Consider the following 27,765-nt stretch of genomic DNA (forward strand, 5'->3'; position numbering starts at 1 on the left):
CCTCCGCCAGCAGGGCGGTGCAAACGGAGATGAAGACGATCAGCACGGTGTCCGCAAACATGGTGCTCATGGTGGAGACGGTGCAGAGTAGCGGCAGTAGCCTGTGCACACACGCCGTATACGCGGACTCGCAACCATATACACACTACAGAGGCCAATCAGGCCAGGCCCAGAAATCAGCGGAAGCGTGGTCAGCACTCCACCTAGACGTCATTGACGTGCGACAGCAGGAAGTTAGGGGGCGTCATCACATAGGGGGGACAGCGAGCGGTGTCTAGTTCCTTCTCTCCAGGCGTACCAATATTACGTCACAACCCACGTGACCATCACTTGATCACCCCATGTGACCACTATACTGCAGCGGGCTTTTCAGACGGGGCTGCGGGGGATTCTGGGAAATGTAGTGCGTTTCGCTCTTAGGCGCTGGGGGGCCTGCCATACGCCGTGAAGCTACGCCCCCAATTTCCGGAAGCCACTGGTGATGTGTTAGCGCGGCACTTCCTAACCTCCAGCCAGCACAGGCGCCTGTACTGATCTTCAGACTCCTCCCCCTGATGAGGTCGTCAGAGGTTGATCACGTGATGTACAGTATGAGGATATAATCATTGCTGCTCCTGGTGCCCGGCTTCTTCATTTCAATTTTGGATGGAGGCGGGAAGTGTCAGCGCCGCTGCGGAAGATGACGGGGAGTCGGGGACTACCGGGCCGGGTAAGCAGATCTCTTTCCAAGACAACGATGATTTCCTCGGAAGACTTACGGAGGGGAGCCGTGGAAATCACACCGGCCCCTAGCCAATGCTGGCGGCGGAAGAGACTGAGCGGTAAGCGGTGGATGGTGTCGGATGAGTTGGGGAAGGTGGCTACTGTCACTGTGAGTCCGGACTCTGTCCCACACACCTGAGTGCAGGTGTACGTGTGCCGCTGCCCGGGTGGGTAGTGTGATCGCGGCTCCTTCCCGTGTGTTGTTGAGAGCAGCGCTACATGTCACATTCACTCCGTTATTTATGGTCTATCCGCGTGTGTCTTGTTCTCTCCTGGTATATCCCTAGTGCTCGCACTATGCTGTGCTCGCATTATGCTGCTTGTGGTTGTGTAGGTCTCGTGTTTATTTTTGATGTAGCCACTTTTTAATCCCCTTTTCAGTTGTGTATATTAAGTCTCAGAATTTAGTTCTTTGAGCTAGCGAACCTGTATGCAGTCCCTGATTTATACAGTTATTACTGACAGATTTATATTCCCACTCCAGGTACGCGGTGACCCAGGGCATGATGGGAAAATTGAAGGTGATCTAGACGGGTGTGGATCGTTTCCTAGACCACATGTAGGTCGACAGTCATGTAGGTCGACATGGGTTTTTCACAGTTTTTTTACCCGAATGTCGACATGGACACAGTTGGAGGTGAACCGCAGCCCCTCGCATAGCTCGCTATGCTTCAGGCACGGTGCCTCGCTCCGTGTCCCATGTCGACCGTGTCCCATGTCGACCTAAATGTGGTCTACAAAACGACCGTATACCAGACACTACCCTTATTACTGCAAGCCTTCTAACAAAACACAGCTGCTGCAGCCGGGTGCACTGACTGCATTGAATAAACTACAATTCCCAGCAGCACTTGCTCGGTGCGAGGACTTAAAGTTGTAGTTTACTTTCAGTTTCTTAATTGCACTGTGATGCGCCCGCCAAAGTCAGGTTAAGGGGAGCACAGTGGGAAAGTTACATCAGCCCAGCATGTGTATCCGTATGTACAATCGGAAATGGGTGCAGGGCTACACGGCACTGGTGTACAGTCAGTGCACTGCTAGCTGGCCAACAGTATTGGTGACTCTTAGGGATGGCCATTGTTGCCATAGATGGTGTTGAAATATGGTATGGATGACCATCGATAGCTTTAACTATCGATAGTCATCCATTTTGGTTTACTAACTGGCAAATACATTAGTCCGGAAATGAAAAAGGCCCCTTGCATTAAATGGTACAAGTTAATTTACCTTTCTAACAATGTTTTCATATGGGTACCATATCTCATCTTGTTTTGGCCATAACTACCCACCTCTGGCTGGATGCATCACTTGCACACAACTCTCCATTAATTTCTGTTGATATAATTTTCGAAAATAAAGATTCAGAACATAAGTAATCGATTGTTGAAAAAGAATCATATACTTTTGAATGGCATGTATATTCCTTTTCAACTGTGGAGAGCCCTCCATATATCTCAAATTTAATTCACAAAACCATTGTATTCTATACCTCGGTAGAGGAGGTCTGTTTATAGTTTGTATATTTCTATCCATATAGTTAGAGGTTACTAAATTAAAATCTCCATTATTTATAAGGTTACATGTCAAGAATAGTCTGAGTATTTCTAATACCTTTTAAAAAAAAAAGTTTGCTATAGATGTTTAGATATAGATATTCAGGGCCATCTCAACGTCAGTGAGGGCCCCTGGGCAAAAAAAATTCACTGGGCCCTCACTCATGTTGAGACTGCCCTGTGCCCATAGGAAGATTGCATGAGGGTATAGATGCCCACTGATTAACACATAAACGGACATCAGTGTGCCCATCACAATGCCACCAGCAGACAGCAGCAGTACACAGCCGGCAGGGGCACAAAATATGGGCAGGAGGGGGGATTATAGCAGCATTGACACGGGTTTCACCGATCCGTGTCAGCTACTGGGGCAGGCACACGATATGGGTGACACAGGGAGGGGAGTGAGCTCCGGGGTCAGGCCGGACGATATTGGGGCACAGGGCATCATCAATAGCCGCCTCCTTCTGGTGGATAATGTCAGCACCAGCCACCCTTTCAACATGTAGTGGGATAGGGATGATCTATATACAATGTAGGGAGTGACGCTACTCACTACTGTGCGCCCGAGATGTGATACAGATGCCAGTGTCAGAGTTTCCTCAGCACCATTGGTAAAAAAGGCCCACATGTGCAGAATATACGGAGTGTGAGAAGTCCGACCCTGCCCAGCGACTATTCGTTTGCTGCTGCCCTGCCCAGGTTCCCCGGAGCCCCTTCCTGCCCGACAGTCCCCCCATCACTTATCAGGGATGATCCAGGTAGCGGGAGCAGACGGCTTATAGCACTAATTGCCGGCAGGGCAGGAAGTGCTGCTGAATTTCAAAAGACTGAATTCTCCCAGCCAATCAGCATCCAGCCAGTCTTTTCAAATTCAGCAGTGCTTCCCACCCCAATGGTGGGTAGCACTACAAGCTGTCTGCCACAGTGTCCTGGATCCCCACTGCCCACCACCCATTGGAATGGGCCCCTGGGCAACTGCCCATGGTGTCCAATGGGAAACACTGTACTGTAATGTATGTGTGTATGTATATATATATATATGTGTGTGTGTATATATATATATATATTCGACGATGTCAGCCCGGCACTCCTTCCCAAATAGATATAGCTGCCATTGTAGCTAACAACTGGAACAGAGGTGGCACTCAGCGGGCTTGATAAAGAAAATCCTTTAATCACAGCAAACTGTATCTCCGTTTCGGAGCAAACGTGCTCCTTTTTCAAGGTGATACACAGTTTGCTGTGATTAAAGGATTTTCTTTATCAAGCCCGCTGAGTGCCACCTCTGTTCCAGTTGTTATATATATATATATATATATATATATATATATATATATATATATATATATATGATTTACTCAATCTGTGCGCCCTCAATCTGAGCAACTTGTTTGGATGTTTAACAGTTCTTGTAGAATGTTACGTAAAAGATTGAGTGAAGGGCCTTTTAGAGACTCAGGTAGACCTATCATTCTCATGGTGTGTACACATGGTGAGATTTACATAGTTACATAGTAGGTAAGGCTGAAAAAAGACTTGCGTCCATAAGGATCAAATATGGTTTGAGGTAACATGTTTAAAAAAAGGGGCAGACTAGATGGGCCAAGTGGTTCTTATCTGCCGTCAAATTCTATGTTTCTATGTCCATCTAGTTCAACCTGGTATAGATATCCATTGCTGATTTGGTAGGTTCTGGTATTTTACTGACAAATTATATTTCTTATTTGTACCCATGGATGTTTTTCTCCAGTAAATGTTTGTCCAACTTTGCCTTGAACGCATTTAATGAGCCAGCTGTTACCACCTCTCTGGGAAGAGAGTTCCAGAGTTTGACTGTTCTGACCGTAAAGAAATTATTTCTACTAGCTGAATGAAATCTTTTTTCTTCTAATCCAGGGCTGGGCAATTGCGGCCCTCCAGATGTTGAGGAACTACACATCCCAGGATGCTTTGCATTAGTTTTGCTATGTGGCCATGCTGAAACTGATGCAAGGCATGCTGGGATGTGTAGTTCCTCAACATCTGGAGGGCCGCAATTGCCCAGCCCTGTTCTAATCTATACTCATGCCCTCGCGTCCTAGATTCCTTTCTAGTAGAAAAGAGGGTGTGTGACAGTTCCTTATATTGGCCCTTGATATACTTGTACATGTTGAGCATGTCCCCCCTTAAACGTCTCTTTTCTAATGTAAATAGTCCCAAATTGCTTAATCTCTCCCCGTAGCTTAAATTCTCCATTCCCCTAATAAGCTTTGTTGCTCGCCTTTGGACTTTTTCTAATTCTATGATGTACTTTTTATAGTGTGGGGCCCAGAACTGTACTCCGTACTCTAGGTGAGGTCTCACCAATGCTTTATACAGTGGCATACTTACCCTCGAGTCCCTAGTTTCCATTCCCCTCTTAATACATGCCAGAATTTTGTTGGCCTTTTTTGTAGCTACATTACAATGGGCACTACATCCCAGTTTGCTGTCTATTTGGACTCCTAGATCCTTTTCAAGTATGGAATTACCCAGTTCCTCTCCGCTAAGGTTGTAACTTGCACACTGGTTGTGTCTCCCAAGGTGCATAACCTTACATTTATCTACATTGAACCTCATCTTCCATTTTTTTGCCCACTCATCTAGAATTGCAAGATCATTTTGAAGCATGGTGACATCTTCTGATGATTTGATGACTTTGCTAAGTTTTGTATCGTCCGCAAAGATGGATACATTGCTGAGTAACCCTATCCCAATATCTTTAATAAAAATGTTAAACAAAATGGGCCCCAAAACCGAAATCTGGGGCACTTCACTTAGTACCGGTATCATATCTGATACGGCACCATTCACAACCACTCTTTGTTCTCTATTACATAGCCAATTCCCTACCCATCTGCAGATATTTTCACCCAATCCTAGCTTCTCCATTTTATTAATCAATCTCTTGTGTGGGACAGTATCAAATGCTTTAGCGAAATCTAGGAAAATCACATCTACAGCATTTCCATTATCGAAGTTTTTGCTAACCTCTTCATAGAACCCTAGTAGATTAGTTTGGCATGAACGATTTTTCACGAACCCATGTTGGTTAGTACTGAGTAGACGGTGATGATCTAAATATTCCTGGATACCATCCCTTAAAAATCCTTCAAATAGTTTACCCACAATTGATGTTAAACTAACGGGTCTGTAATTAGCGGGATCTTCCTTTTTTCCTTTTTTGAATATTGGCACTACCTCTGCTATTCTCCAATCTTTTGGTACTATACCTGACGATAGTGACTTGCTAAAGATATAATGTAGGGGGGTAGCTAGTTCATCCCTTAATTCCATTAATACCCTCGGATGAATCCCATCTGGCCCTGGTGATTTATTTGTTTTGAGTTTGCTTAGCCTCAGTATTATTTCCTTCGGCGTGAAATCCACAATGAGATCTGGCTTATTTGTCCCGGTTGTGGTAAATGTTCGTTCCACAGTCTGCTCTGCCTTAGGAAATACTGATGAGAAGAACTCATTTAACAGTTTTGCTTTTCCCTTGTCCTCAGTAACACTTTTTCCACTAGTTTCAGTTAGCGGGCCTATGGTTTCCTTAATTAAACGTTTACTATTTATGTATTTAAAAAACTTCTTTGGGTTGGTTTTGCTTTCAGTGGCTATGCACTCTTCATATATATTTTAGCTGCTTTGATTACTCCTTTACAAGTTTTGTTTGATTCTTTGTATTTTGCGAACGCCTCCTCATTCAAGTTATTTTTATAGAATTTAAAAGCTCTGGTTTTATTGTTGATAGCTGACCTTACTACTTTGTCCAACCATGGTGGCTTTTTTTTGTTGAATTTACCTTTAGTTACTTTAGGAATGTATTCAATAGTTAGTGAATCAAGCACCTTTTTTTTAGAGTATCCCACATTTCCTCTGCATTTTTTCCCTCCATAACCGTTTCCCACCCAATTCCTGTAAGAGCTTCCCTGAATAATTCAAAGTTCGCTTTTCTGAAGTTTAGTATTTTTGCAGATCCTTTTTGATGTTTACTGAAGTTGATTTCCAGTGAAGCCATATTGTGATCACTGTTCCCTAATTGTTCAATTACTTTTGTGTTTGAAACTAAGTCTGTGTTATTTGTTTAATACTACGTCCAAGAGTGCCTCATCACGAGTTGGAGTTTCTACCGTTTGTGTAATAAACTGGTCTTTAAGTAAGCTTAAGAACCCATTGCTTCTTGCTGATTTACCTGTTTTGTTTTCCCAATCAATGTTGGGTAAATTAAAATCCCCCATAATTAATACCAGACCCTGATTTGATGCTTGTTTGATTTGGTTTAAAAGAAGAGACTCTTCCCTTTCGTTTATATTTGGTGGTCTATAGCATACCCCTATTAAAAATTAGTTTTTTGTTTTTTTACTATTGTCGGTTATCTCTGCCCACACTGTCTCCGAGTTGTCATCTTCCAGGTCTGTGCTCATATTTTTCTCACATGATGATGATAAGTTATTATTTACATATAGGCACACACCCCCGCCCCTTCTATTTTCCCTGTCTTTCCTGTAGAGTGTATATCCCTCCATGTTTAATGCCCAGTCATGCGACTCATTACACCATGTTTCTGTAATACCAATGATGTCGTAGTCGTCCCTACTGATCACCGTTTCTAGCTCCCCGATTTTACTCACTAAGGGCCTTATTTTGGTTCACTCTTTCTGACAAAATCCTTCTTAGATGGACAAAACCATGTGCACTGCAGGGGAGCATATGCAAAATGTGCAGAGAGAGTTAGATTTGGGTGGGGTTTTATTTCAAAGTGAGATCTATATTGAAGTGTAAAAATAAAGCAGCCAGTATTTACCCTGCACAGAAACAAAATTACTCACCCAAATCTAATTCTCTCTGCACATGTTACATCTGCCCCCCTGCAGTGCACATGGTTTTGTCCATCTAAGAAGGATTTTGTCAGAAAGAGTGAACCAAAATAAGGCCCAAAGCTTCTTGCATTAGCCAGTAAGCATTTTAATGTATGTTTATTTTTAGATATGGCTCTAATATTGTGATTAGTTTCACCCCAGGACCCATTTGAATTCTTTACAATTCCTCTTTCCCCTCTCCCCTTCAATAGACTCTCTACAGGCCTCCCCACCATGCACACTGCCTGCCCTCTTTATAGTAATAGGAATTCCTCTTTATAGTAATAGGAATTCTTCCTCTGTCATTCCCTCCTACCCGTATACTAAGATCATCAGTACCTAAGAACTGTAATGGGGTAACGTGACTGTTACAACATAACATTTTATTACATGACATTCCTGATGCACCCTGAGAGTTACCCCCGATTATACCCTTATGTCCCAGGACTTTGTCTATGTCTCCGCCCCCCCCCCCCCCTCCATCTCCTTCCCCCATATGATTCCTTATCCCAGTCCGGCTTCTCTCCCTGATGGTCCCATAATGTCTTGCTGCCCCCACCAACACCCCCCCCCCCTGTCGCCTTGTTTAAAATCTCCAACCCTCTAACCATCCTCCCCCCCCCCCCCCCCCAGCACAGCAGCCCCCTCCTCATTCAGGTGCAATCCATCATGGCAAAAAAAGATGGCGCCTGACCGAGAAGTCCGCCCAGTGTTCCATAAACACGAATCGCTCTTTCCTACACCAATCCTTAAGCCACACATTTACCTCCCTGATTCATGCAATCTACATTCATTTTGCACTATAGTCATTGCTGCCCTTTCTATCTGGGTTTTGTGCTGTCCCGGGAGAGCGCATCGGGGATCTCAAGGTAAAGAACCTGAGTGATCTGCAAGTGATTTTGACTATATAGCATTCTTCTAGACCGGTTATCAATCTCATCCAATTTTAACCATATCTGTTGTGCTTTCTGCATTTTGTTTTTTTAAAAGGGTAATGTCCTGGAACATTTAGTTTTTGTTCTGTCTCTTGGACACGGTCAGAAATCTATTTTTAGTTGGCCTTTTATTTCTTCAACGGTGTATTTCATGACCTCAGCCTGGGTCTGTAGTATTATTTATTTATTCATTAACAGTTTCTTATATAGCGCCCATATTCTGCAGCGCTTTACAGAGTATATTTCAACATTCACATCAGTCCCTGCCCCAGAGGAGCTTACAATCTATATTCCCTACCACATGTACATGCACACACACAGATATTCTAGGGTTAATTTTATTGGAAACCAATTAACCTACAACTATATTTTTGGATTGTGGGAGGAAACAGGTACCCTGAGGAAACCCACGCAAGCACGGGGAGAATATACAAACTCTACACAGTTAGGACCTTGGTGGGTTTTGAACCCATGACCTCAGTGCTGTGAGGCAGTAATGCTAACCATTGCACCATCCGTGCTGCCCAGTAGGAGCTCTATAGTTTGTTTAATGAGGGGGGTAGTACACCCTCTTCCTGGCTGATACTATTACCAGAGGAGTTTGATTTCCTTGCTGGCTTGCTAGGATTTGGGGTAGCGGCGGCAACATTTGCTGTCTGGCGTGTGCGTTCAGCATGGTCCCTCTGGACTTTTGATGGTATTGCTGGTGAGAAGAATTTCTCCATACAACAAATAAGCCCAATATATGTTATCAATATTACCAGCAAGTCTCTTGGCCTTTAAACTCAGTTTTCCGTGCATTAACCCCACCCCCGAAAAAACTGAGGAAAAGAAGAAAAAAAGGAGAAAGGAGCAAGAAGGACCACTCACACTTCTGCTGCCTCTGGGGTGACTCATCCAATATTTCGTTCTCCTACTGGACAGTGTCAAGCCATCCACATCACTGCTTATGTGTGTTAATTTTCCTCCTCTGATACTGTCACAGGATGGTGCCCGTCTTTTAATATCCACAGGCCAGCAATGTAGAATTATTTCCATATTTAGAAAATAATTTTTGTCGGACTCCCAGGGAAGATATTTAACCACATAGGCTTCAACACTGAAGGTTTCTCCTGTGTAGATAGGTTCTGTTCAGAGGCGGGTTTTACCTATGGGACTGTAGCCCCTCCAAGTATAATCTGCCGCCTTGCTCAGCCTTAATGGAGCCAGATGCAGTACATGAGACTGCACTGGCTTCACTGTGCCTGGCAGTCACCTACAGTACAGGCAGTCCTATTGGCATGTGCTTCCTCCATCTAGGACTGACAGTTTAGGCTGCGGTGTGCAGAGCTGGATTCCTGTAGGAAGCCGGACAGACCTAGCAGCCTTCTAAGAGCTTCAATGCAGAGCAGTAAATACACTATAGGTCTGTGCAGTATAATGTAAGGGCTATTTCAAACGCTACGGCTCCTGCCGGGCGGTGAAATCCCACACGGCCAAAAGCCGTGCACAGTAGTTAATAGACACTATTGTGTCCATTCACACGGCCCGGCCACCCGGTTGCAGTCGGATCCCACCACTGAAAGTGATGGCTGCTGGGCTGTGGCCATCCCCACCATTCTAAACTACTGAGTGCGGCACGGCTTCCTGGCAGTGCAGGTTTTCGCCGCCCGGCAGGAGCCGGAACGTGTGAAATAGCCCTAACAAATGATATACAATTCTGATGTACATTCTGTAACTTGGTTCTCAGAGGAAGTGGTGAGCTATCATGCAGTGTTTTAAACTGGGGGTTACCCTGTACCCCTATGGGCCAGTCACGCTGTGTGTAGAGATACAGTAGATAGATATAGATACATTATCAGGTATGGAAAAAAGGATTAAGGTTTTAGGGACATTTATTTCTTTATGGTACCTTCTATAATGTGGTATGTCCACTTCGTGTAGGGTGTTTTGCATTTAAAATTGGTTGGTTTAAATTTTTTCCAAACGTTACTTATAGGAATGGTTTCCTCTTCTCACTAGGGCAGCTACTCAATTGAATATTGAGGTTGTTGAGTACTTGAAAGAAAATTGTTTGCGTCTATCCTCGGCAATGTTGCAAGAGAAGCCAATGTCTTTGAACAGAGAGCATAACAAGCGGACAGCAGGATACAGTGCTGCAGACTATTGAGTCCTTAAAGATGTTGGACAAGAAATTAATAGATTTCGGTACTTGTGTAATATCTGGGCTCCCATTTTTCTTATGAGACCGCGTCCCCTCGTGGGGCTCACCACGCTTTGGGCGCGGTGGCTCGCTGCGCTCGCCACACTATATAAAATCAACTCCATGCGTAGTTGGATAGTAGGGGTATGAAAAAAATGGGGTGCATTTAACATGGGAGCCCAGATAATACATAAGTACCTGGATTTCAATGCACAGGTAAATATATTTCACATAACTACCTTCCATTCATATCGTAATCATCCCATTTCCAGGTTGCTTTAATTTAATAAGTTTACTTTTTAAAGGTATTGGATTGTGCAGGAAGCTGCTTTTTGTAAGCATTTTCAGTCTTATGTCCAGCTAGGTTTTACTTAATATCCAAAGGGTTGCATGATTTTTTTTGATCATGGAACCAAAAGTATGACATCGAGCATTATGGTGTTATGCTTTAAGCTGCCTCCTTGGTGGTTTCAGTTCTATGTCCAGCTTGGTTTTTCTTAATATCCAAGGGTTGTATGATTATTTTGATCATAAAAACAAAAGTATGACATCATGCATTATGGTGTAATACTGTAAGCTGTCTCTCTGGCAGTTTGGGTCCTGTTATTAGCTATTATTTAATATGCAAATAGTTTCTAATTTTGGGTGTAATCTATTATCATCATCGCTAATTCCATTGGTATAGCGGCGTGCTGCTTTGGCGTACGGCGCCTACGACTTGGCATTATGCAGTTTTGTGCTTTACTGATGATGTTTGTCCCAGATACTGTTGCGTTTCCGTTGATCTAATGGATAACACCCAGCAATACAAACTATTTTCAGTGTCCCTAAAAACCATCAATATGGCATCATGCAGTGCCGTAAGGTGCAGCATTGTGCTGTATTGTCCTAGCAGTTTGTCCTATGTCCCGCTACGTTTTGCTTGCAATCCAAAGGGTTGTATGATTTTTTTTGATCACAAAACCAAAAGTATGACATCATGTATTATGGTGTTATGCTTTAAGCTGCCTCTCTGGCAGGTTGGGTCCTGTTATCAGCTATTATTTAATATGCAAATAGTTTCTAATTTTGGGAGTAATCTATTATCAGCATCTATCAGTAATCTATTTTCAGAACAGGGGATCTTCCCTGACAGCTTTGCACAGGGGATCTTCCCCGACAGCATTGATCAGGGTATCTTCCCCCGACAGCATTGATCAGGGGATCTTCCCCGGCAGAACGAGCCAGACTTAACAAGTAGTCGGGCTCGTTCTGCCGAGGATGGCCATGAAGATGAGATCCCGACTGATTCTTGCGGCCACGCATGCAAATTCTCGGTCAAGCAGACAGAGAACGGGACAGTGTCACGGCTGTCGGGCCAGCTCGACAGCTGTGACCCAACATTGAATACCCCCTTTAGTTTCACTGCTTTAGATTCTTAATTGTTTGTTTTTTTCCTTTCTAAAAGTATGTGATGTGCTGTATTATTTTCCTGTGAAATATGGTGCTCTCCTGGTGTCCTTTAGACATGGTGGTTTGCCTATCGAGATTTTCAGTACTAGTAAACTCTCTAAACCGTATAACTCTTCTCTCCTCTTCTCACTACAGCAGCTACTATGTTGAATATTTTACGTTTTTGGGTACCTGAAAGAAAATGTCTTTATCCACTGGCAAAGTTCCAAGAGGATGGCAATGTCTACCAACCCTGAAGATATTATGGATGGCTTTGTGGTGGATATTAAACAGGCATCGGGGAACATTGCTGCAGACAAATAAGACTCTGAGGGGCAGATTTATTAAGCTCAGTGAAGTGATAATGTGGCTGGTACTTTATCACCGGCCAATCAGCACCTGACTGTTAAGTTACAGGCTTGGTTAGAAAAATAACAGGTAAGAGCTGATTGGCCAGTGATAAAAACCAGACACTTTATCACTTCATCGGGCTTAATAAATCTACCCCTGAAGCTGATGGAAGAGAGGTTTATGGACTTCAATACACAGGTAAATATCCTTTCTACATTTTACGTATTTAGATTAACTTTTTCTCTGTAATTGATCCTTTTTTTTTTTTTTTTCATTTGCTGTCATTTAAATCCCTAATATTTTGAAATTCTGGTTTAAACCAGGTTTCCGCCTCCCCACGACCATCAGTAGAGCATTATGTTTTGCTGCATGATCCCATTCCTAACGTTCCACCTCATTTTCATCTATCCTTAATTAAAATCCCTAATCATTTAAAATTCTGGGTTAAACCAGATTTTTGCCTTCCCACAACCATCAGTAGAGCATTATGTGTCGTATGGTGCCGTGCGACATTGCATTATGCTGTATGGTTCCCACTCCTAACGTTCCACCTCATTTTCATCTATCCTTTATTTAAATCCCTAATCATTTGAAATTCTGGGTTAAACCAGGTTTCCGCCTCCCCACGACCATCAGTAGAGCATTATGTTTTGCTGTATGATCCCATTCCTGACGTTCCACCTCATTTTCATCTATCCTTTATTAAAATCCCTAATCATTTAAAATTCTGGGTTAAACCAGATTTCTGCCTTCCCACAACCATCAGTAGAGCATTATGTTGTGTCGTATGGTGCCGTGCGACATTGCATTATGCTGTATGGTTCCCACTCCTAACGTTCCACCTCATTTTCATCTATCCTTTATTAAAATCCCTAATTATTTGAAATTCTGGGTTAAACCAGATTTCTGCCTCCCCACAACCATCAGTAGAGCATTATGTTGTGCCTTATGGTGCCGTGCGACATTGCATTATGCTGTATGGTTCCCATTCCTTATGTTCCACCTAATTTTCATCTATCCTCTATTTAAATCCCTAATATTTAGAAATTCTGGGTTAAACCAGATTTCTGCCTCCCCACGACCATCAGTAGAGCATTATGTTTTGCTGTATGATCCCATTCCTAACGTTCCACCTCATTTTCATCTACCCATTATTTAATTCCCTAATATTTCGAAATTCTGGGTTGAATAAGATTTTAGAGCATTATGTTGTGTTGTATGGTGCCGTGTGACATTGCATTATGCTGTATGGTTCCCATTCCTAACGTTCCACCTCATTTTCATCTATCCTTTTATTAAAATCCTGAATCATTTGAAATTCTGGGTAAACCAGATTTCTGCCTCCCCACAACAATCAGTAGAGCATTATGTTTTGCTGTATGATCCCATTCCTAACGTTTCACCTCATTTTTATCTATCCTTTATTTAAAACCCTAATATTTTGAAATTCTTAGTTAAACCAGATTTCTGCCAGCCCACAACCATCAGTAGAGCATTATGCTGTGCCCCTCTTCACGGTACCTATCCTAACATTTTATTCTTAGCAGCAGCTTGCTTTAATTTAAAATTCTAATAGTTTTACATTTCATTGTGCATTGTGGTGCCTACCTGAAGTTTCCACTCCCATATCCAGCTTGCTTTTACTTAAAATATCCTAATATCCTATCCTAATAAAGCATTCCCAATCTGCCTAATGGTCCAAGTTTTCAGTGGACCCAGTTTTGAACGTTGCCTTACATAATGCGTAGACTTCCTGTAGAGTTGTGCCATTTATTTACAATTTGTAGTTTTACATTTGTTTTGAGATTGAATGTTTCTTTTCCACTTCTCACAGCTACGCTATTGCATATTGTTATATTGGGTTACCTGAAAGAAAATAGAGCGCTTCATCCATTGGAAATGTAGCAAAGGGAAGCCGATGCCTTCAAACACTGAATGTTATGGACAGCTCTTATGGACATTACAAGCAGGCACCGGGAGACAGTGTTGCCTAATGAGTCCCTGAAGCTGCCAGACAATAAGTTATGGGTTTGAATGCACAGGTAAATATATCCTGTATTAAGTTCAAATAACTAGCTTTTCATATTAAATATCCTGCTTGTATGTACTTAATATGCAAAGGTTTCTATGACTATTTGGATCATAAAACCAGAAGTATGGCATCCTGCTTTGTGATGCTATGCTCTAAGCTACCTTCCTGACAGTTTCAGTCCTATGCCTAGCTTATTTGTACTTAATATACAAAGTTTTCTATGAATATTACAGTAAAAAAAACCTACAAGTATGGCATCCTGATATGTGGTGATGTGCTGTAAGCTACCTTTCTAGAGTTTACAGTATTGTAATGTAGTCGCTTTTCCATAATAAACTATAATAAGAGGTTCCCATTCTTGGTCGTCAAGATTAGAACCACTGTTTATTCAGTTCTGTATGTTGACATCCTTTAAGACATTTTCCAATTTTACATGCAATTTTATGGGTACATGTGTATTATCACGGTGCCCACTAAGCAATTTGCTTAGTGGGCTATTTTGCGTAGGAAAATCGCATCGCATGAACCATTTTAAGGGCTATGCGATGCGATTTTCCGATGTAATTTATTCACTGTTCTCTCTGCCCCGGTAATCGCACCGCACCTCCCGCAAATGCCATTACATTAGCTTATACCATAATATCATTGTATGACATACAATGATGTTTCAGGCCCCCACTATCCACGCCACCCCGAAGCGTGGCGAGCGCAGCGGAACACGTCCTCTGACCTTTTCATACCCCCACTATCCACGCCGGCATGGAATTCATTCTATATAGTGTGGCAAGCCACCAAGCCCAAAGCGTGGCGAGCGCAGCGGAATACATGTAAAGTAATCTGCGTGCGCTCGCCGCGCTTCGAGCTCGGTGTCTCGCTGTGCTCGCCACACTATATGAAATCAACTCCACGCTGACATGGATAGTGGGGGAATGAAAACATCGGAGGACGCATTCTGCCGCCGCTCGCCATGCTTCGGGGTGGCGTGGATAGTGAGGGGGTACGTAAAACATTGTATGTCATACAATGATATTATGGTATAGGTAATGTCAAGGCATCGCACATCCTATAAAATTGCATGCGTTTTTGCGGGAGGTGCGATGCGATCCTCCGAGGCATTCAGAGCAGTGAATAAATTACATAAAAAAATCGCTTAAAACGGGCGATGCGATTTTCCTACGGTGCCGTACATAGGAAACTTGGGCGCCGTGATAATGCACAAGTACCATTTTATGTTTAGATTTTTATTGTTAGCTCTTCTTACTACTCTTGTTAGGGTTTTGGGTGCCTGAAAGAAAATGGTTTGCTTCATCTATTGGCAATGCTGCAAGAGACCCAACGTTTTAAATCTCCATGGATGTCATGCTGGTGGCCATTAAAGTGTGTTTAAGGATTCAGAGCTGCAGATTCATTTTCTGATGCTGTACAAAAAGTTTACTGCAATGCACAGGTAAATATTGCACATTTCACATAACCATCTTCCTTTCAGATCGTAATCTGTCCCATTTACAGCTTGGTTTCATTTCAAATCTTGTTTGTATTTCAGAATGTAATCTCTCAAACTATGGTTGGTTGTTCCACATCCAGCTTACTTTTCCGCAATATCCGGATAGTTTAATGTGCTTGGATTAGCCAATTTTCACCATCCCTTCAGCAATCAGTAGGCAATCATGCTGTGCTTTTTGGTGCCATGCGCCATGGCATTATGCTGTGTGGTTATTTTCTAGACTTCATTTCACTGCTTGTCTCCCTTTAAAAACTTAATTTTTTCTTTATTTTTCTCTAAAAGTAATGTTTCCCTGTGTGGTATGATGCTCTCCTTGTGTCCTTTATAAATTGTGGTGTGCCAATCTATTAAGATTTTCTGTACTAGTACACTCTCTAAACATATAAAACTTTCCTCTTCTCACTAGGGCAGCTAAAATATTCTTTATTCTCTTAAATATTTTTATTTTTTTGGGTACTTGAAAGAAAATGGCTTACTTTATCCACTGGCACAGTTGCAAGAGGATGGCAATGTCTTTGTGGTGAACATTACAAATAGGCATTGGGTACATTGCTGCAGACTATTGAGTCTATGAAGCTGATGAAAGATGTTTATGGACTTCAATACACCAGTAAATAAGCTTTCTACAGTTTACGTGTCTAGATTCTGTTTTTCCCCATAATTGTACCTCTTTTTTTTCATTTGCTGGTATTTAAAACCCTAATAATTTGAAATTCTGGGGTAAACCAGATTTCCGCCTCCCTATAACAATCAGAGCATTATGTTGTGCTGTATTATTCCATATAAAAACAGTGGTGAGAGCTGCTCAATCAAACAAGTAATGCCCTCCAAGTGCTGCAAGGGAGGGGGATTTAACCCCCAGCACACCAAAGGGCATTAGTAATAAGATTTGAAAAACCAACATAATAGAGGGTCATTCAGAGATCTTAGTTACATATATTTTGCAAAGGTATGATTCCATACCTGAATGAAAGAAAATAATTGTCTTGGTGTGGTGCACCATAAGTAAAAGAACAATCACAATAAAATGTAATACTTAATGAGTTTTTTTTTTTTAAACTGCAAAATATATTAATACACATGAATGAGACCAAGTGAAGTTCATGCATATTAAAACCGAACGTTCGGCGTAATCCTGTGTACCATAATATTCCCCTTATAAGGTGTCTTTTAGATACTGCCTGTGTACTTGTTTCTAAGACTGTAATGGTACAACTCTTTTGCTTTGTACTCACGGTGAGATTTCCCAGGATGCACGGCTCCTCTTCCCTATAACCCGGCTTCCATGCTCCTCAGTTTTTTGTTGGTGCCAGCAGGAAGCTGGAGCACCTTTTATTCAGCAGGGATTGCCTGAGGCAATCCCAAAGATGCTTTTTTACTATATTTACACAGAACGTCTTGTTTTATTGCAGCATTAACTCTGCTGGGCTGCCTGCGCTATCAGTCTTTCTGACTCCATCATCCCTGCCAGCACTGAAACTCCCCCCACGACCCTAGTCAAGGGGTACTTCAGCAAAGGAGGAGACCGGCGGACACCAGAAACCTCAGACAGCATGGCTGGGGACACTGGCAGGTAAGGCTCTCTGAGCGCTCAAATTAGTCATGCTTGGATGTGGGCCGCAGCAGCTGTGGTGGACACTGCTGCTTGTGGCAGGGACTCCACTAGACCATCGGGGCGCAGGCTGGATGCGTACATCCATTTTTTTATTGGGGCTCAGAGTCTCCTGGACTTGCGAGTAGTGTCTCCCCTGTGAAACCATCCACAGCTGTAATGCTTTTACAGGCACTCACATACCATTAGTTTCCATAGAAGTGGTTGATTGTGGTACATTGGCAAATATTTGCCTCCGCTAAAATACTTTAAGCGGTATTGTGTTTGACTAAGTGCTAGTCCGTTTTTCTTTCTGTACCTGCTAATAGCTGTCCCTTAAGTTTCTCATATCTTTTGAGGCAGAAGAGTAAGGTTTTATCCTCACAGGTCAGACTGCTGTTACCACTTTAGGTTTTACTATCAAGGCTATACCTATTGTGTATATTACCCTCCTCTTGTATGTTTTCAACATGACTTCTAAATGGGGGCACACTCAGTCTCCCATATGCTTATCCTGTAAGGGTTGTGCTGCAGGCCTGTCTGAGCAGGATGTTATCCAGGAAGGGTTATATGTCAATTGCTTTATTCCACCTGGCCAGTCATCTGCCCTGGTGACTGTACAGGAGCCTCCTTGGGGAGCCTTTCAGCAGCTTCTGGGTATCTTAGTGGATCGCCTTCAGCCTCCTGTAATTACACCAGTTGTACAGGCCCCTCCACCTTGGGTAGATACCTTATCTAACCACTGTTCAGCCCCTTGCACAGACAACGGTGGCTATGCAGAAATTGCTGCCTGCTACAAGTCAACCTGTCCCGGTAGATTCCCATGTTGCCAGACTGGTTAAGCTGTCAGTGCTCTGTTTACCACAGGATCCTCACTAAAGGATCCTATGGATAGGCATATGGAACACTGTCTTAAGGCCATCTTTACTCTCACAGGAACGGTCCAAAGACTCACTGTGGCTTCGACCTATGCCATTCTGCCATGGCTCCAGGTCGTGGAAGATGAGCTACCCTGTGACGCATCGGTAGATGCCAGACTGTGCGTGTCTCATATTAAACAGGCCGCACTATACATCATGGAGGCATTGGCTGACGCAGGGCTCCTTGCAGCAAAGGTGTCTGTAAACTCTCTTGGCATGTCGTATCCTTTGGCTACGCCCTTGGAAGGCTGACCAAGAGCACTTAATAAATTTGTATCCTCATTAGCAGCGGCTAAAACTGCATGCCTTTCCACAGTTCTACCACAGAGACCGAAAGCTACACCCTTTCGGTCCTTTCATCCCCAAGGTAAACGGAGAGGTCAATCTTTCCCTCGCAACTCAACTACATCCAAGACAACGAAGTGTAAGCCCAAACAAGCCTGGGCCACTAGACAACCCCCAAATAAAACCGATAAAGCTGTAGGAAGACTAGATGGAACCCGAAGTGGGAGGTAGGCTTCTACACTTCACGCAGCAGTGGCTCACCACATAGGCAGATGCCTGGGTGAGAGAAGTCCTGTTAAATGGATACTCTATCTCGTTCAAAAGAGCCTCCCTACAAAAGCTCTTTTGCACAGTCCTCCCACACAATCTGCAAAAATTGAACAATTATTACTAATACTATGATCCCTGTTGCAGCCTAAGGTAATCATGCCAGTCCCACAACACCAGCGGGATATCTGTTTTTAGTTCCAAAGCCAAACGGGACTTACAGGCCCATATTAAATTTAAAGGTGCTCAACAAATTTGTCAAAGTAACAAAATTCTGCATGGAAACCCTGCAATCAATAGTTCAAGCATTAGAAGTGGGAGATTATATGGTCTCCCTATACATACGGGATGCTTATCTGCATGTGTACCCATCCTCGCTTCACACCAGAGATTCCTCTGGTTTGCTATCCTGTCCCACCGCTTTCAGTTCCAGGCCATTCCATTTGGCTTGGTCACTGCCCCCCGGTTTTTCACCAAAATCATGGCAGTCATGGCGGCCTATTTGCATCAACAAGGGACCAGAGTGTTTCCATATCTGGAAGATTTTCTCCTGTAGCCAAATCACCAGTAGTGCTATATAAGCACATTTCCAGACAACGATTGCTGTTCTCAAACAGCGTGGTTGGATCCTCAATTGGGAGAAATTCTCCCTCACTCAGTCATGGCAAATCCTGCACATTGGAGCCCTCCTATACTACCATGCACAGAAACTGTTGCTACCAATGGACAAGTGTCAATCTCTACAAGAGAGAATACGTTTATTCTTACAAAGTCCCAGAGTATCCATCCACCTGGCAATGGAATTCTGGGTTTAATGTGTCAACGTTACACATGGTCAAGTGGGCACAATTTCACTCCCGTCCTCTGCAATGTTTAATTCTTCGGAAATGGGACAGACCACCTCAGCACATATGGACCACGTTTATGATGCTGACTCCGGAAGTTCGAATGACTCTCCAGTGGTGGCTACAGATATCTCACCTGAACCAGGGACGTCCATTTTGGTTCACAGATTGGGTTCTCCTCACTACCGACGCCAGCCTCCTTGCAAGGCATATGGTCCAGTTCAGAAGCACACCTGTCCATCAATGTTCTAGAGCTTCAAGCAGTGCAAAACGCTCTCATTCGATCACGGGATCTCCTCCAAGGCAGACCTGTACACGTCAGGTCAGACAATGCCACAGCAGTGGCATACATAAAGCATCAGGGGGGCACCCGCAGTGCACCGAGAGGCGGAACACTTGTAAAGCGCAACGGAATCTGCTGCGCTATATAAGAAACAATAAATAAATAACAGTATCTACTGGCATTGTCGGCTGTGTTAATCCCAGGAATTGTAAATTGTGAAGCAGACTTTATAAGTCTGCATGACGTTCATCTGGTGGAGTGGTCACTTCACCCAGAAGTCTTTTCCCCCCCTGGTGAGCCGTTGGGACCTCCCAGATATCGATCTCTTGTCTTCCATCACAACAACACAACTTCAGTGTACGTGTTGCGGTCCAGGGATCCTCAAGCCAGCTTCACGGATGCGCTGTCAATCCCATGGATGTTTAATATTTCATATGTCTTTTCTCCCATATCTACAATATACAGAGTAGTATGGAAATTCAAACAGGAAGGTGGGGATCATATACTGATAGCCCCGGCCTGGCCTCAACGTCATTGGTACGTAGACCTACAACACCTGTTAGTACAGCTGCCATTATGACAGGACCTGCTCAGCCAGGCTCCTTGTTAGAGCCAGATCTTCAGTGCCTGTCTTTGACGGCGTGGCGATTGAAACTGCCATACTAAAACAGAAATGGTTTTCTACTAACGTCCTAACAATGATCAAAGCTCGTAAACCCGCCTTAGCGAGGATTTACTACCAGGTGTGGCACACTTATTTCTCCTGGTGTGCATCCCGCAAGTATAATACGAAAGTGTTTACAACAGTTAGAGTACTTGCTTTCTTACAGATAGGTTTAGATATGGGGCTAAGATTAGCCTCGCTTTAGGTGCATATCTCAGCTCTAACTGGGGGTGGGTTTGTTTTGTATTTGCAAGATGCAAAACAAAGGAAAGCAAACGCTTTTTGGGTGCACTCTTAGAAGACTCTTGTGCGGGCCCTTCCCCACTTTTTCCTTGCATATCTCAGCTCTGTCTGGTTCCAAAGGAAGATGGCATCTCTTCCAGATATACGTACTTTTATCCAGGGTGTTCTACGTATACAACCACCATATGTACCTCCAATGATACCATGGGACCTGTACTTAGTGATACAGGCTTTGGCCAAACCTACTTTCAAACCACTACATACTGTGGAATGCAAGTGGCTCACAGCGAAGACTGTATTATTTCTGGCAAAAGAGTCCGCTAGATGCGTATTGGATTTGACTGCTCTTTCATGCCCTTCGTATGCTTTTCAGATTTTCCATCCGGACAGGGCGGTGCTAAGAACCAGAGCTTCCCACCTGCCCAATGTAGTCTTCAGGTTCCACATCAAACAGGAAATAGTGGTCCCCGTGTTCAATTTGGAAGATCTTTCCCCAGCTCCTTGGATATAGTTAGGGCCCTAACTATATATCTGGATCACACTGCTTCCATCTGGAAATCAGACACGCTCTGTACTATATGGCTTTCACATAAAGTGCTGGCCAGTGAACAAGCAAACTGTTGCCAGCCGGATACACATGGTAATTCAGCAAGCCTACCAGCAAGCTGATCTTCCTCTAACATTGTTGATTCATGCACATTCCACCAGATCGGTAGTCCAAGGCTGCAAGGTGGTCATCTGTTTATACATTCACAAAGTTCTATGCATTTGATACGTTAACCTCCCAGGATGCTTCCTTTTGGTTGTCTGGTTCTTCTGACACCTCAGGCGGGTACCCTCCCTTGAGTACTGCTTTTGGACATCCCCAATGTCACCCTGTGGGGACCATGAAACCCGAAGAAGAAACTAGTTATGGTAGACCTGCCTTAGGTTACCTTTCTTTGAGGTTCATGGGACCCATAGGGTGACATTGGGGTTGTAGGTGGATCCAGAGGACCATGGCACCAATCAGCGAAACCTTTAAGGTTTCCCAGGATGCACGGCTGTTCTCCCCTACAATCCCACATCTATTCTTAGCTCCTCAGTTTTGTTAGCCAGCCAATAGCAGGAAGCGGAGAAGGCAGAAGACAGATGAGAGCATCCTGCGCGTTGAGTATCACTTTACCTGTACTATGATGCAAGTTTGATTAACAATTGCAGCAATGTTTTATTTGCAGTATTAGACTGGAGAGTGCTTCATAATATTTTCTATATTTATGGACTATTTTGGTTCTGGAGGACACCTCAGTGGCTGCATGTTTTTTGCAAGTGCAATCCTTTTTTGATATATAAATATATATATAGGGTGTAGGAAGCAGGCGGCACTCTCGGATTTGGTGAAAGCAAAAAGTGAGTTTAATCCGACATGTTTCGGGCCAAGTCAGCCCGTCCTCAGGGATCAACAACATTACAAACGTGCACAATATAAATACAAAAACCAAGCAGAAAACACCCCCCCCACGCTGTGCGGTCACCCGCCCCTCATACCTGCATCCTCCATTGTCAGTCTACAGCTCTGCCTATACACAGCGTGGACGGGACGGGCTGACTTGGCCCGAAACATGTCGGATTAAACTCACTTTTTGCTTTCACCAAATCCGAGAGTGCCGCCTGCTTCCTACACCCTGCATTGGGGCCGCAAGGTCCATACTGGAAGGCACCGGGTCAGTAAACGACTGGACCTATTATTGGGAGTGCCGGCCACCACGCAAACTATAAATATATATATATATATATATATATATAATATATATATTTTTTTTTCACAGCAGGCAGATATACCAACATTTCAAGACCCAACGTTCTCTTTAATCAAACTGTTCCCAAACTGTGCTCCTTGATAAAGAGACCGATGGCTCTTGAAATGTTGGTACATCTGCCTGCTATGCGAAAAATCCATAATCTGCCGTTTAGTGAGCTTGTGGGAGTTCTGCATATATTCATAGGTTTTTATCCATCGCGACAATGCACCAGCTCCCTCATCTGGAATTGTTGCAGCTAATTTGCATATATTGCACTATGAATTATTGCCACATCCGCCATATTCGCCCGACTTGGCTCCCTGCAACTTATTTCTTACACGCATGTAAGCCTGCCCAAAGCAATTGAAAGCTAGCTGCCTCTGAGAGATATGTAAGTTCACTCACTGCCAAGAGATGGCAGTGTTTCAGAGAGGGATTATTTTTTTTACAATTTTCGGGATTTTTTTGTTTTACTCCTGTTCCCAAAGGCACCCCAAAATGAAACTATGAAACTTATACCAAAGAGATTGTATTTAACTGTATAACGCATTATGTACAAAACGATTAACAGTGCGCTTTTTAGATTACATTTGAAGGTCACATGATTAGTTTGATAGTCAAAAGGTCAACATATGGGGTCTTTACCTGTTTTTTGAGCCTAGGTGCCGACAGGCGATATTTCATGCCCCACCATCCACTACGGTGTGGTGGGAGAATAAAATAGTGTGCATAACAAGGCACCGTATCCGAAGCATTGTGAGGGGATGCAGTGCATTTTAAACTGTGTTCATGTTGACTGTGTTGACATTCGGGTCAAAAAACAGTAAAAAAAAACCTATGTCGACCTAGACACTGTCGAACTAATGACCTGTTGACCTTTTCCCATGTCGACCTAATGTTATCCACCTAATGACTGTCGACCATCATGCTGTAGACTAAATTATCCCAACCCATCTAGCATCATCACAGATTATGGGGCATATTCAGGGTCCAGCGATAGCACATGTAGTTCCACCTGTTCTAGCTAGACAGGTGGATTGTGTTTCACCCTTTCACCAATTAGTGTATTCAGGGTGTATTGAGGGCGGAACACCTCCTGGCTTTAAAACACCAAGGAGGCGAAAGCGGGCATGTTCAATTCGCCTGCAGGCATGGCAGTCACAATGGTGTGCTGGGTAATAACTTTTTTATTATTTTCTTCTAACTCCCCTGCTTCTTTCATCAACATGCAGGGGAGTTCGCAGGACACCCGCTCCACCCACTCCCCCTTCATACTGGCTGTCCCCCCCGTCCAGTCCCCCCCTTCCCCTCTCATTACTTGCGGTCTCTGGGGAGCTTCCTCATCCACTGTCCCCGTACCGCTGCTCTGTCACCACAACTGCCATTCACTCTGCCCACCTGCTGCCGTGCATAATCCTCCGGAGACCCCAGAGCCACCATGGAGCGCATCCACTCAGCCAGCCAGCCGCCATGGATGTGTCGTCCCCCCCCCCCCCCCCCCCCCCCCCCCCGCCAGCTGCCGGTGCGTATGATCAGTGTTGTGCTGATCTGTACCGGCTGCATATCTGCCTTGTCCCCCTGTTGCTCACCTGCTCCCCCCACTCCCCTTTCATACTGGCTGGCCGGGGCTGTGTCCCCCCTCCCTTCTCCTTACTTGCAGTCTCTGGGGCGCTTCCTCATCCGTCCCCATACCGCTGCTCTTTCCACAGCTGCCACTCTGCCCGCCTGCCGCCATGCATAATCTTCCCGAGAGCTGCCATAAAGGGCGGCCGCTGCCTGCCCACTACCCGGCAGCCATGAAGCGCATCCCAGCCACCAGTAATCAATGCCCCGCACACGCCCGCCAGCCAGCCGCTATGGATGTCCCCTCCGGCTGCCCACCTGCTGCCTTCCTACACCCCCTGCTGCCCATCTGCACCCTCTTTAACCCCCCTGCTGTCTACCTGCACCCCCCCCCCCCTGCTGCCCACCTTCACTCCCCTGCTGCCTTCCTACACCCCCGTTGCCCCCCTGCTGTCCACCTTCACCCCCCTGCTGCTCTCCTTCACCCCCCTCCTGCTCTCCTTCACCCCCCTCCTGCCCATCTGCACCCCTCCTGCTGTCCACCTGCATCCACCTTAGGTCGACATGGTCGCTGGGTCGACATGGTCGTTGGGTCGACATGGGGAAGGTAGACATGGTTGTTGGGTCGACATGGTCATTCGGTCAACATAAGGAATGTCGACATGGGAAGGTCGACAAGGTCATTAAGTTGACATGGGAAGGTCGACCGTCTCAAAATTGGAGTTAGTTTTTACCCCATTCTATTATCCCTATCACATGGGTACAACACTGCATGCTGGGAAAGACAATGCAACATGGGTAGAGTAAAAAATTATAATACAATTCAAAATATATTCATATGGGCAATAATAAGCATACAAAATATATTTAAAAACGAAATAAAAATAAATTACATTGATTCATGTAAAAAAACGACATAAATAAAATAATATTGAAGGTTTTGTAGCAGTCCCGACAGAAGAAATTGTCTAGCTCACTTTGTCTAAAGCCTGCCTGAAAACTGTAGAATCCATTTAGACAATCAGACACTGAATAGTCTAAATCAGATTAACATGGCTGAGTTTAGACAAAGTGAAACAAAAAGTCTAAATTACTCATTTAGACAGGCGAGGCAAACAAAAGGAGTTCACACGCGGAATGCTTTAGATTGTCTAAAAAAGGTTTTAAACAGTTACGTTGCGCTGTATAATATTAGTACCAATTGCTGTGCACAAAGAAACCGGACACACTGTTTAAATTTAAATATAATGATTTATATATGCAAAAAATTAAATAAAAAAACTCTTTATAAGTTTAAAATCAAATGCAATCAAATTACAATCTAAATTAAATAAGAATTCACATCCGATAGAGTTTCCACTCTAGAATAATGCCTCCAGTATTATTTAGTAGCCTGAAATTGCTTTAGGTTTGGGAAAAAAAGGTAAGGTGCCTATCATCCCCTCCTTTGCTGTATTAGCATGTGAGCAGATGAGGGGTTAATAAACAGATGTAGTTTTGTTAGTTCAGCAAAGCTTGAAACCAGCTTTAAAGTGAGGTGACTATTAAATCGTCCATTCTAGCCTGTTAAGGCATTGCAATAACAAACCTGTGCTTATATACTGCCTACCCACTACATGGGCTATCATGCTGGCTAACTGATGTTTGACTAACACAGTGGATGTATGGACAACTCACTTTGCTTGTGACCAAATTGGTGAACTAACAAAACTACATCTGCTTATTAACCCCTCATCTGCTGCTCAATTGAACTGCATGTATGCTCACATGCTAATAGAAAGAAGGGTATGATAGGCACCCTACCTTTTTTTCCCAAACCTAAAGCAATTTCAGGCTACTAAATAATACTTGAGGCATTATTCTATAGTGGAAACTCTGTATCGGATGTGAATTCTTATTTAATTTAGATTGTTCTTTGATTGCATGTGATTTTAAACTTATAAAGAGTTTTTTATTTAATTTTTTGCATATATAAATCATTATATTCAAATTTAAACAGTGTGTCCGGTTTCTTTGTGCACAGCAATTGGTACTAATATTATGCAGCGCAACGTAACTGTTTAAAGTGTCTCCATTCATTTGTGTGAGTAATTGGCTGCTCACAATTTCGTTGCTGCAGCAATAAACAAACACTTATTTTACATTTATATTTAATCTATAACAAGCGCCAGGTATTAGACAGAGGAAACCTTTTGGCTTAGACCATTAGGGCTCCTGATCTTCTTTTCTCCTGTCTAAAAAAAATTAACTTGAATACTCGAATTTAACTAGACTTTTTTTTTCAGGTGGAAAATATGCTTTTTTTTAGACAGAATGGACCTAACGACCAACACTGAATACACCCGTTAATTGTAAATTATAAATACCAGATAGTTTGAAATATTAATACTGTATGTCTATTTTCTTTCCAGCGGAATCTTGAAATTCTTGTACCTAGCAGCCTTATGGCTTGTGACTGGAGTGTTTGATTTATGGACCAACTAACAAGCAATCTCTTTATCTGAGCGAAGAGAGATGGTGTGCCATGGGAGAAGTTCTTGAAGATGGAAGTCTAAAAATTAAAAAAATTGTATTTGCTTTTGTTGTGCCGATCATAACAAAACCAAAAATACACTGCTTAATTTTAAGCACATGTTCCACCCCAGGTTTCTTACATTGCCTTTTACTGGCATTCAGCTAAATATTTTATGCAAGCAGTATCTAAGGTTTTTTTAACAGTTTACATAAAACAATTGTTTATATTTTTCATGTTTTGGTTAAACACAGTTGCTCAACCCAGAATAACATGGTTTGAATTAGGGTAGTGATTCAATGTGGAAAATAAATTTTAATTATGAAAAAGTTACACTATATTTGGCCTCCTTATGACTAGTCTTAAGGCCTGTCCGACAGACGGTCAAAAGTTTTATGCTTATACAATTCTTGTTCCACCTAACCTTCCCAACCACAGCAGCTCAAAAGCTGATGCAGCAGGTACAGAAGATCCTAAAAACCGTCGCTGAATAAGTAAACAAGTAAAAAAATAACTAACTGGGGATTGATATTACATGTATATCACAATGATATCTACAGTGCTTGATTCACAGACCACTCTGAATGGGGGCACTTCAGGCAGGCATTGGATGAGCGCAGAGGTGGCGGCTCCCTCCCAACAATTAAAACAGGGAGAGGCCACTGCAAGTGTGCATTTAACCAGCGCTGGATACAGGGCGCCAAAAGTAAACTAGGGATGAGACACTTCAAGGAGGCATTTAGCCAGCGCTCGAGATGGGGTGCCAGTATTAATCCAGGGATGGGGCACTTCAGGTGGGCATTGGATGAGCACAGAGGGGGAGGCATCCTCCTGACAATTATAGGGAGAGAGCACTGCAGGTGGGCATTTAACCAGCAATGGAGATGGGACACCAGTATTAAGCCAGGGATGAGACCCTGCAAGCGGGCATTTAACCAGCAAAAAATGGGTAGGGGTGTGTTATTTTCAAGCACAGCAGCCTGACCACATCTATTACTATATCTAGTACATTGGCTCTGTATAAAACGCCTGTACATTTTGCGCTGTGACTGTTAATTTTACATCATGTCTGAGCAACAGTCTGTGGCTTTGGGGGAGGGAGCCCTTAATGCATTGAGCGCCTGCAGTGTTTGTACACTGAATTTTGTCCCTGAGCAGATGGCCAAGGGGGGCTTGTG

The 27,765-nt window shown here is 43.5% G+C and overlaps 1 protein-coding gene and 1 long non-coding RNA gene across 5 annotated transcripts in view; one reads left to right on the top strand and one right to left on the bottom strand.

Annotated features, from left to right (window-relative positions):
* The window catches only part of TMCO1 (transmembrane and coiled-coil domains 1), a 34,340-nt gene extending 34,067 nt beyond the window's left edge, over positions 1-273 (bottom strand). Inside the window, exon 1 of the mRNA XM_083156722.1 lies at positions 1-273. Within this exon, the coding sequence (XP_083012848.1) occupies positions 1-70 (70 nt within the window). The 5' untranslated portion in view covers positions 71-273.
* LOC146026244 (uncharacterized) lies at positions 261-26,920 on the top strand. 4 transcript variants are annotated; one of them, XR_014454403.1, is made up of 7 exons: positions 272-821; positions 10,135-10,531; positions 11,903-12,295; positions 13,932-14,139; positions 15,403-15,576; positions 17,046-17,206; positions 26,487-26,920. It is a non-coding gene; the product is annotated as an uncharacterized LOC146026244 (long non-coding RNA). The 4 variants fall into 4 exon arrangements; XR_014454405.1 differs by having other exon boundaries at positions 261-821; positions 10,140-12,295; XR_014454402.1 differs by having other exon boundaries at positions 262-821; positions 10,135-12,295.
* Positions 26,921-27,765: the final 845 nt, after the last annotated feature.

This window comes from Crinia signifera, chromosome 8 (genome assembly GCF_055691185.1).
Source record: "Crinia signifera chromosome 8, ASM5569118v1, whole genome shotgun sequence".
In the NCBI taxonomy this organism is placed as follows: Eukaryota; Metazoa; Chordata; class Amphibia; order Anura; family Myobatrachidae; genus Crinia; species Crinia signifera.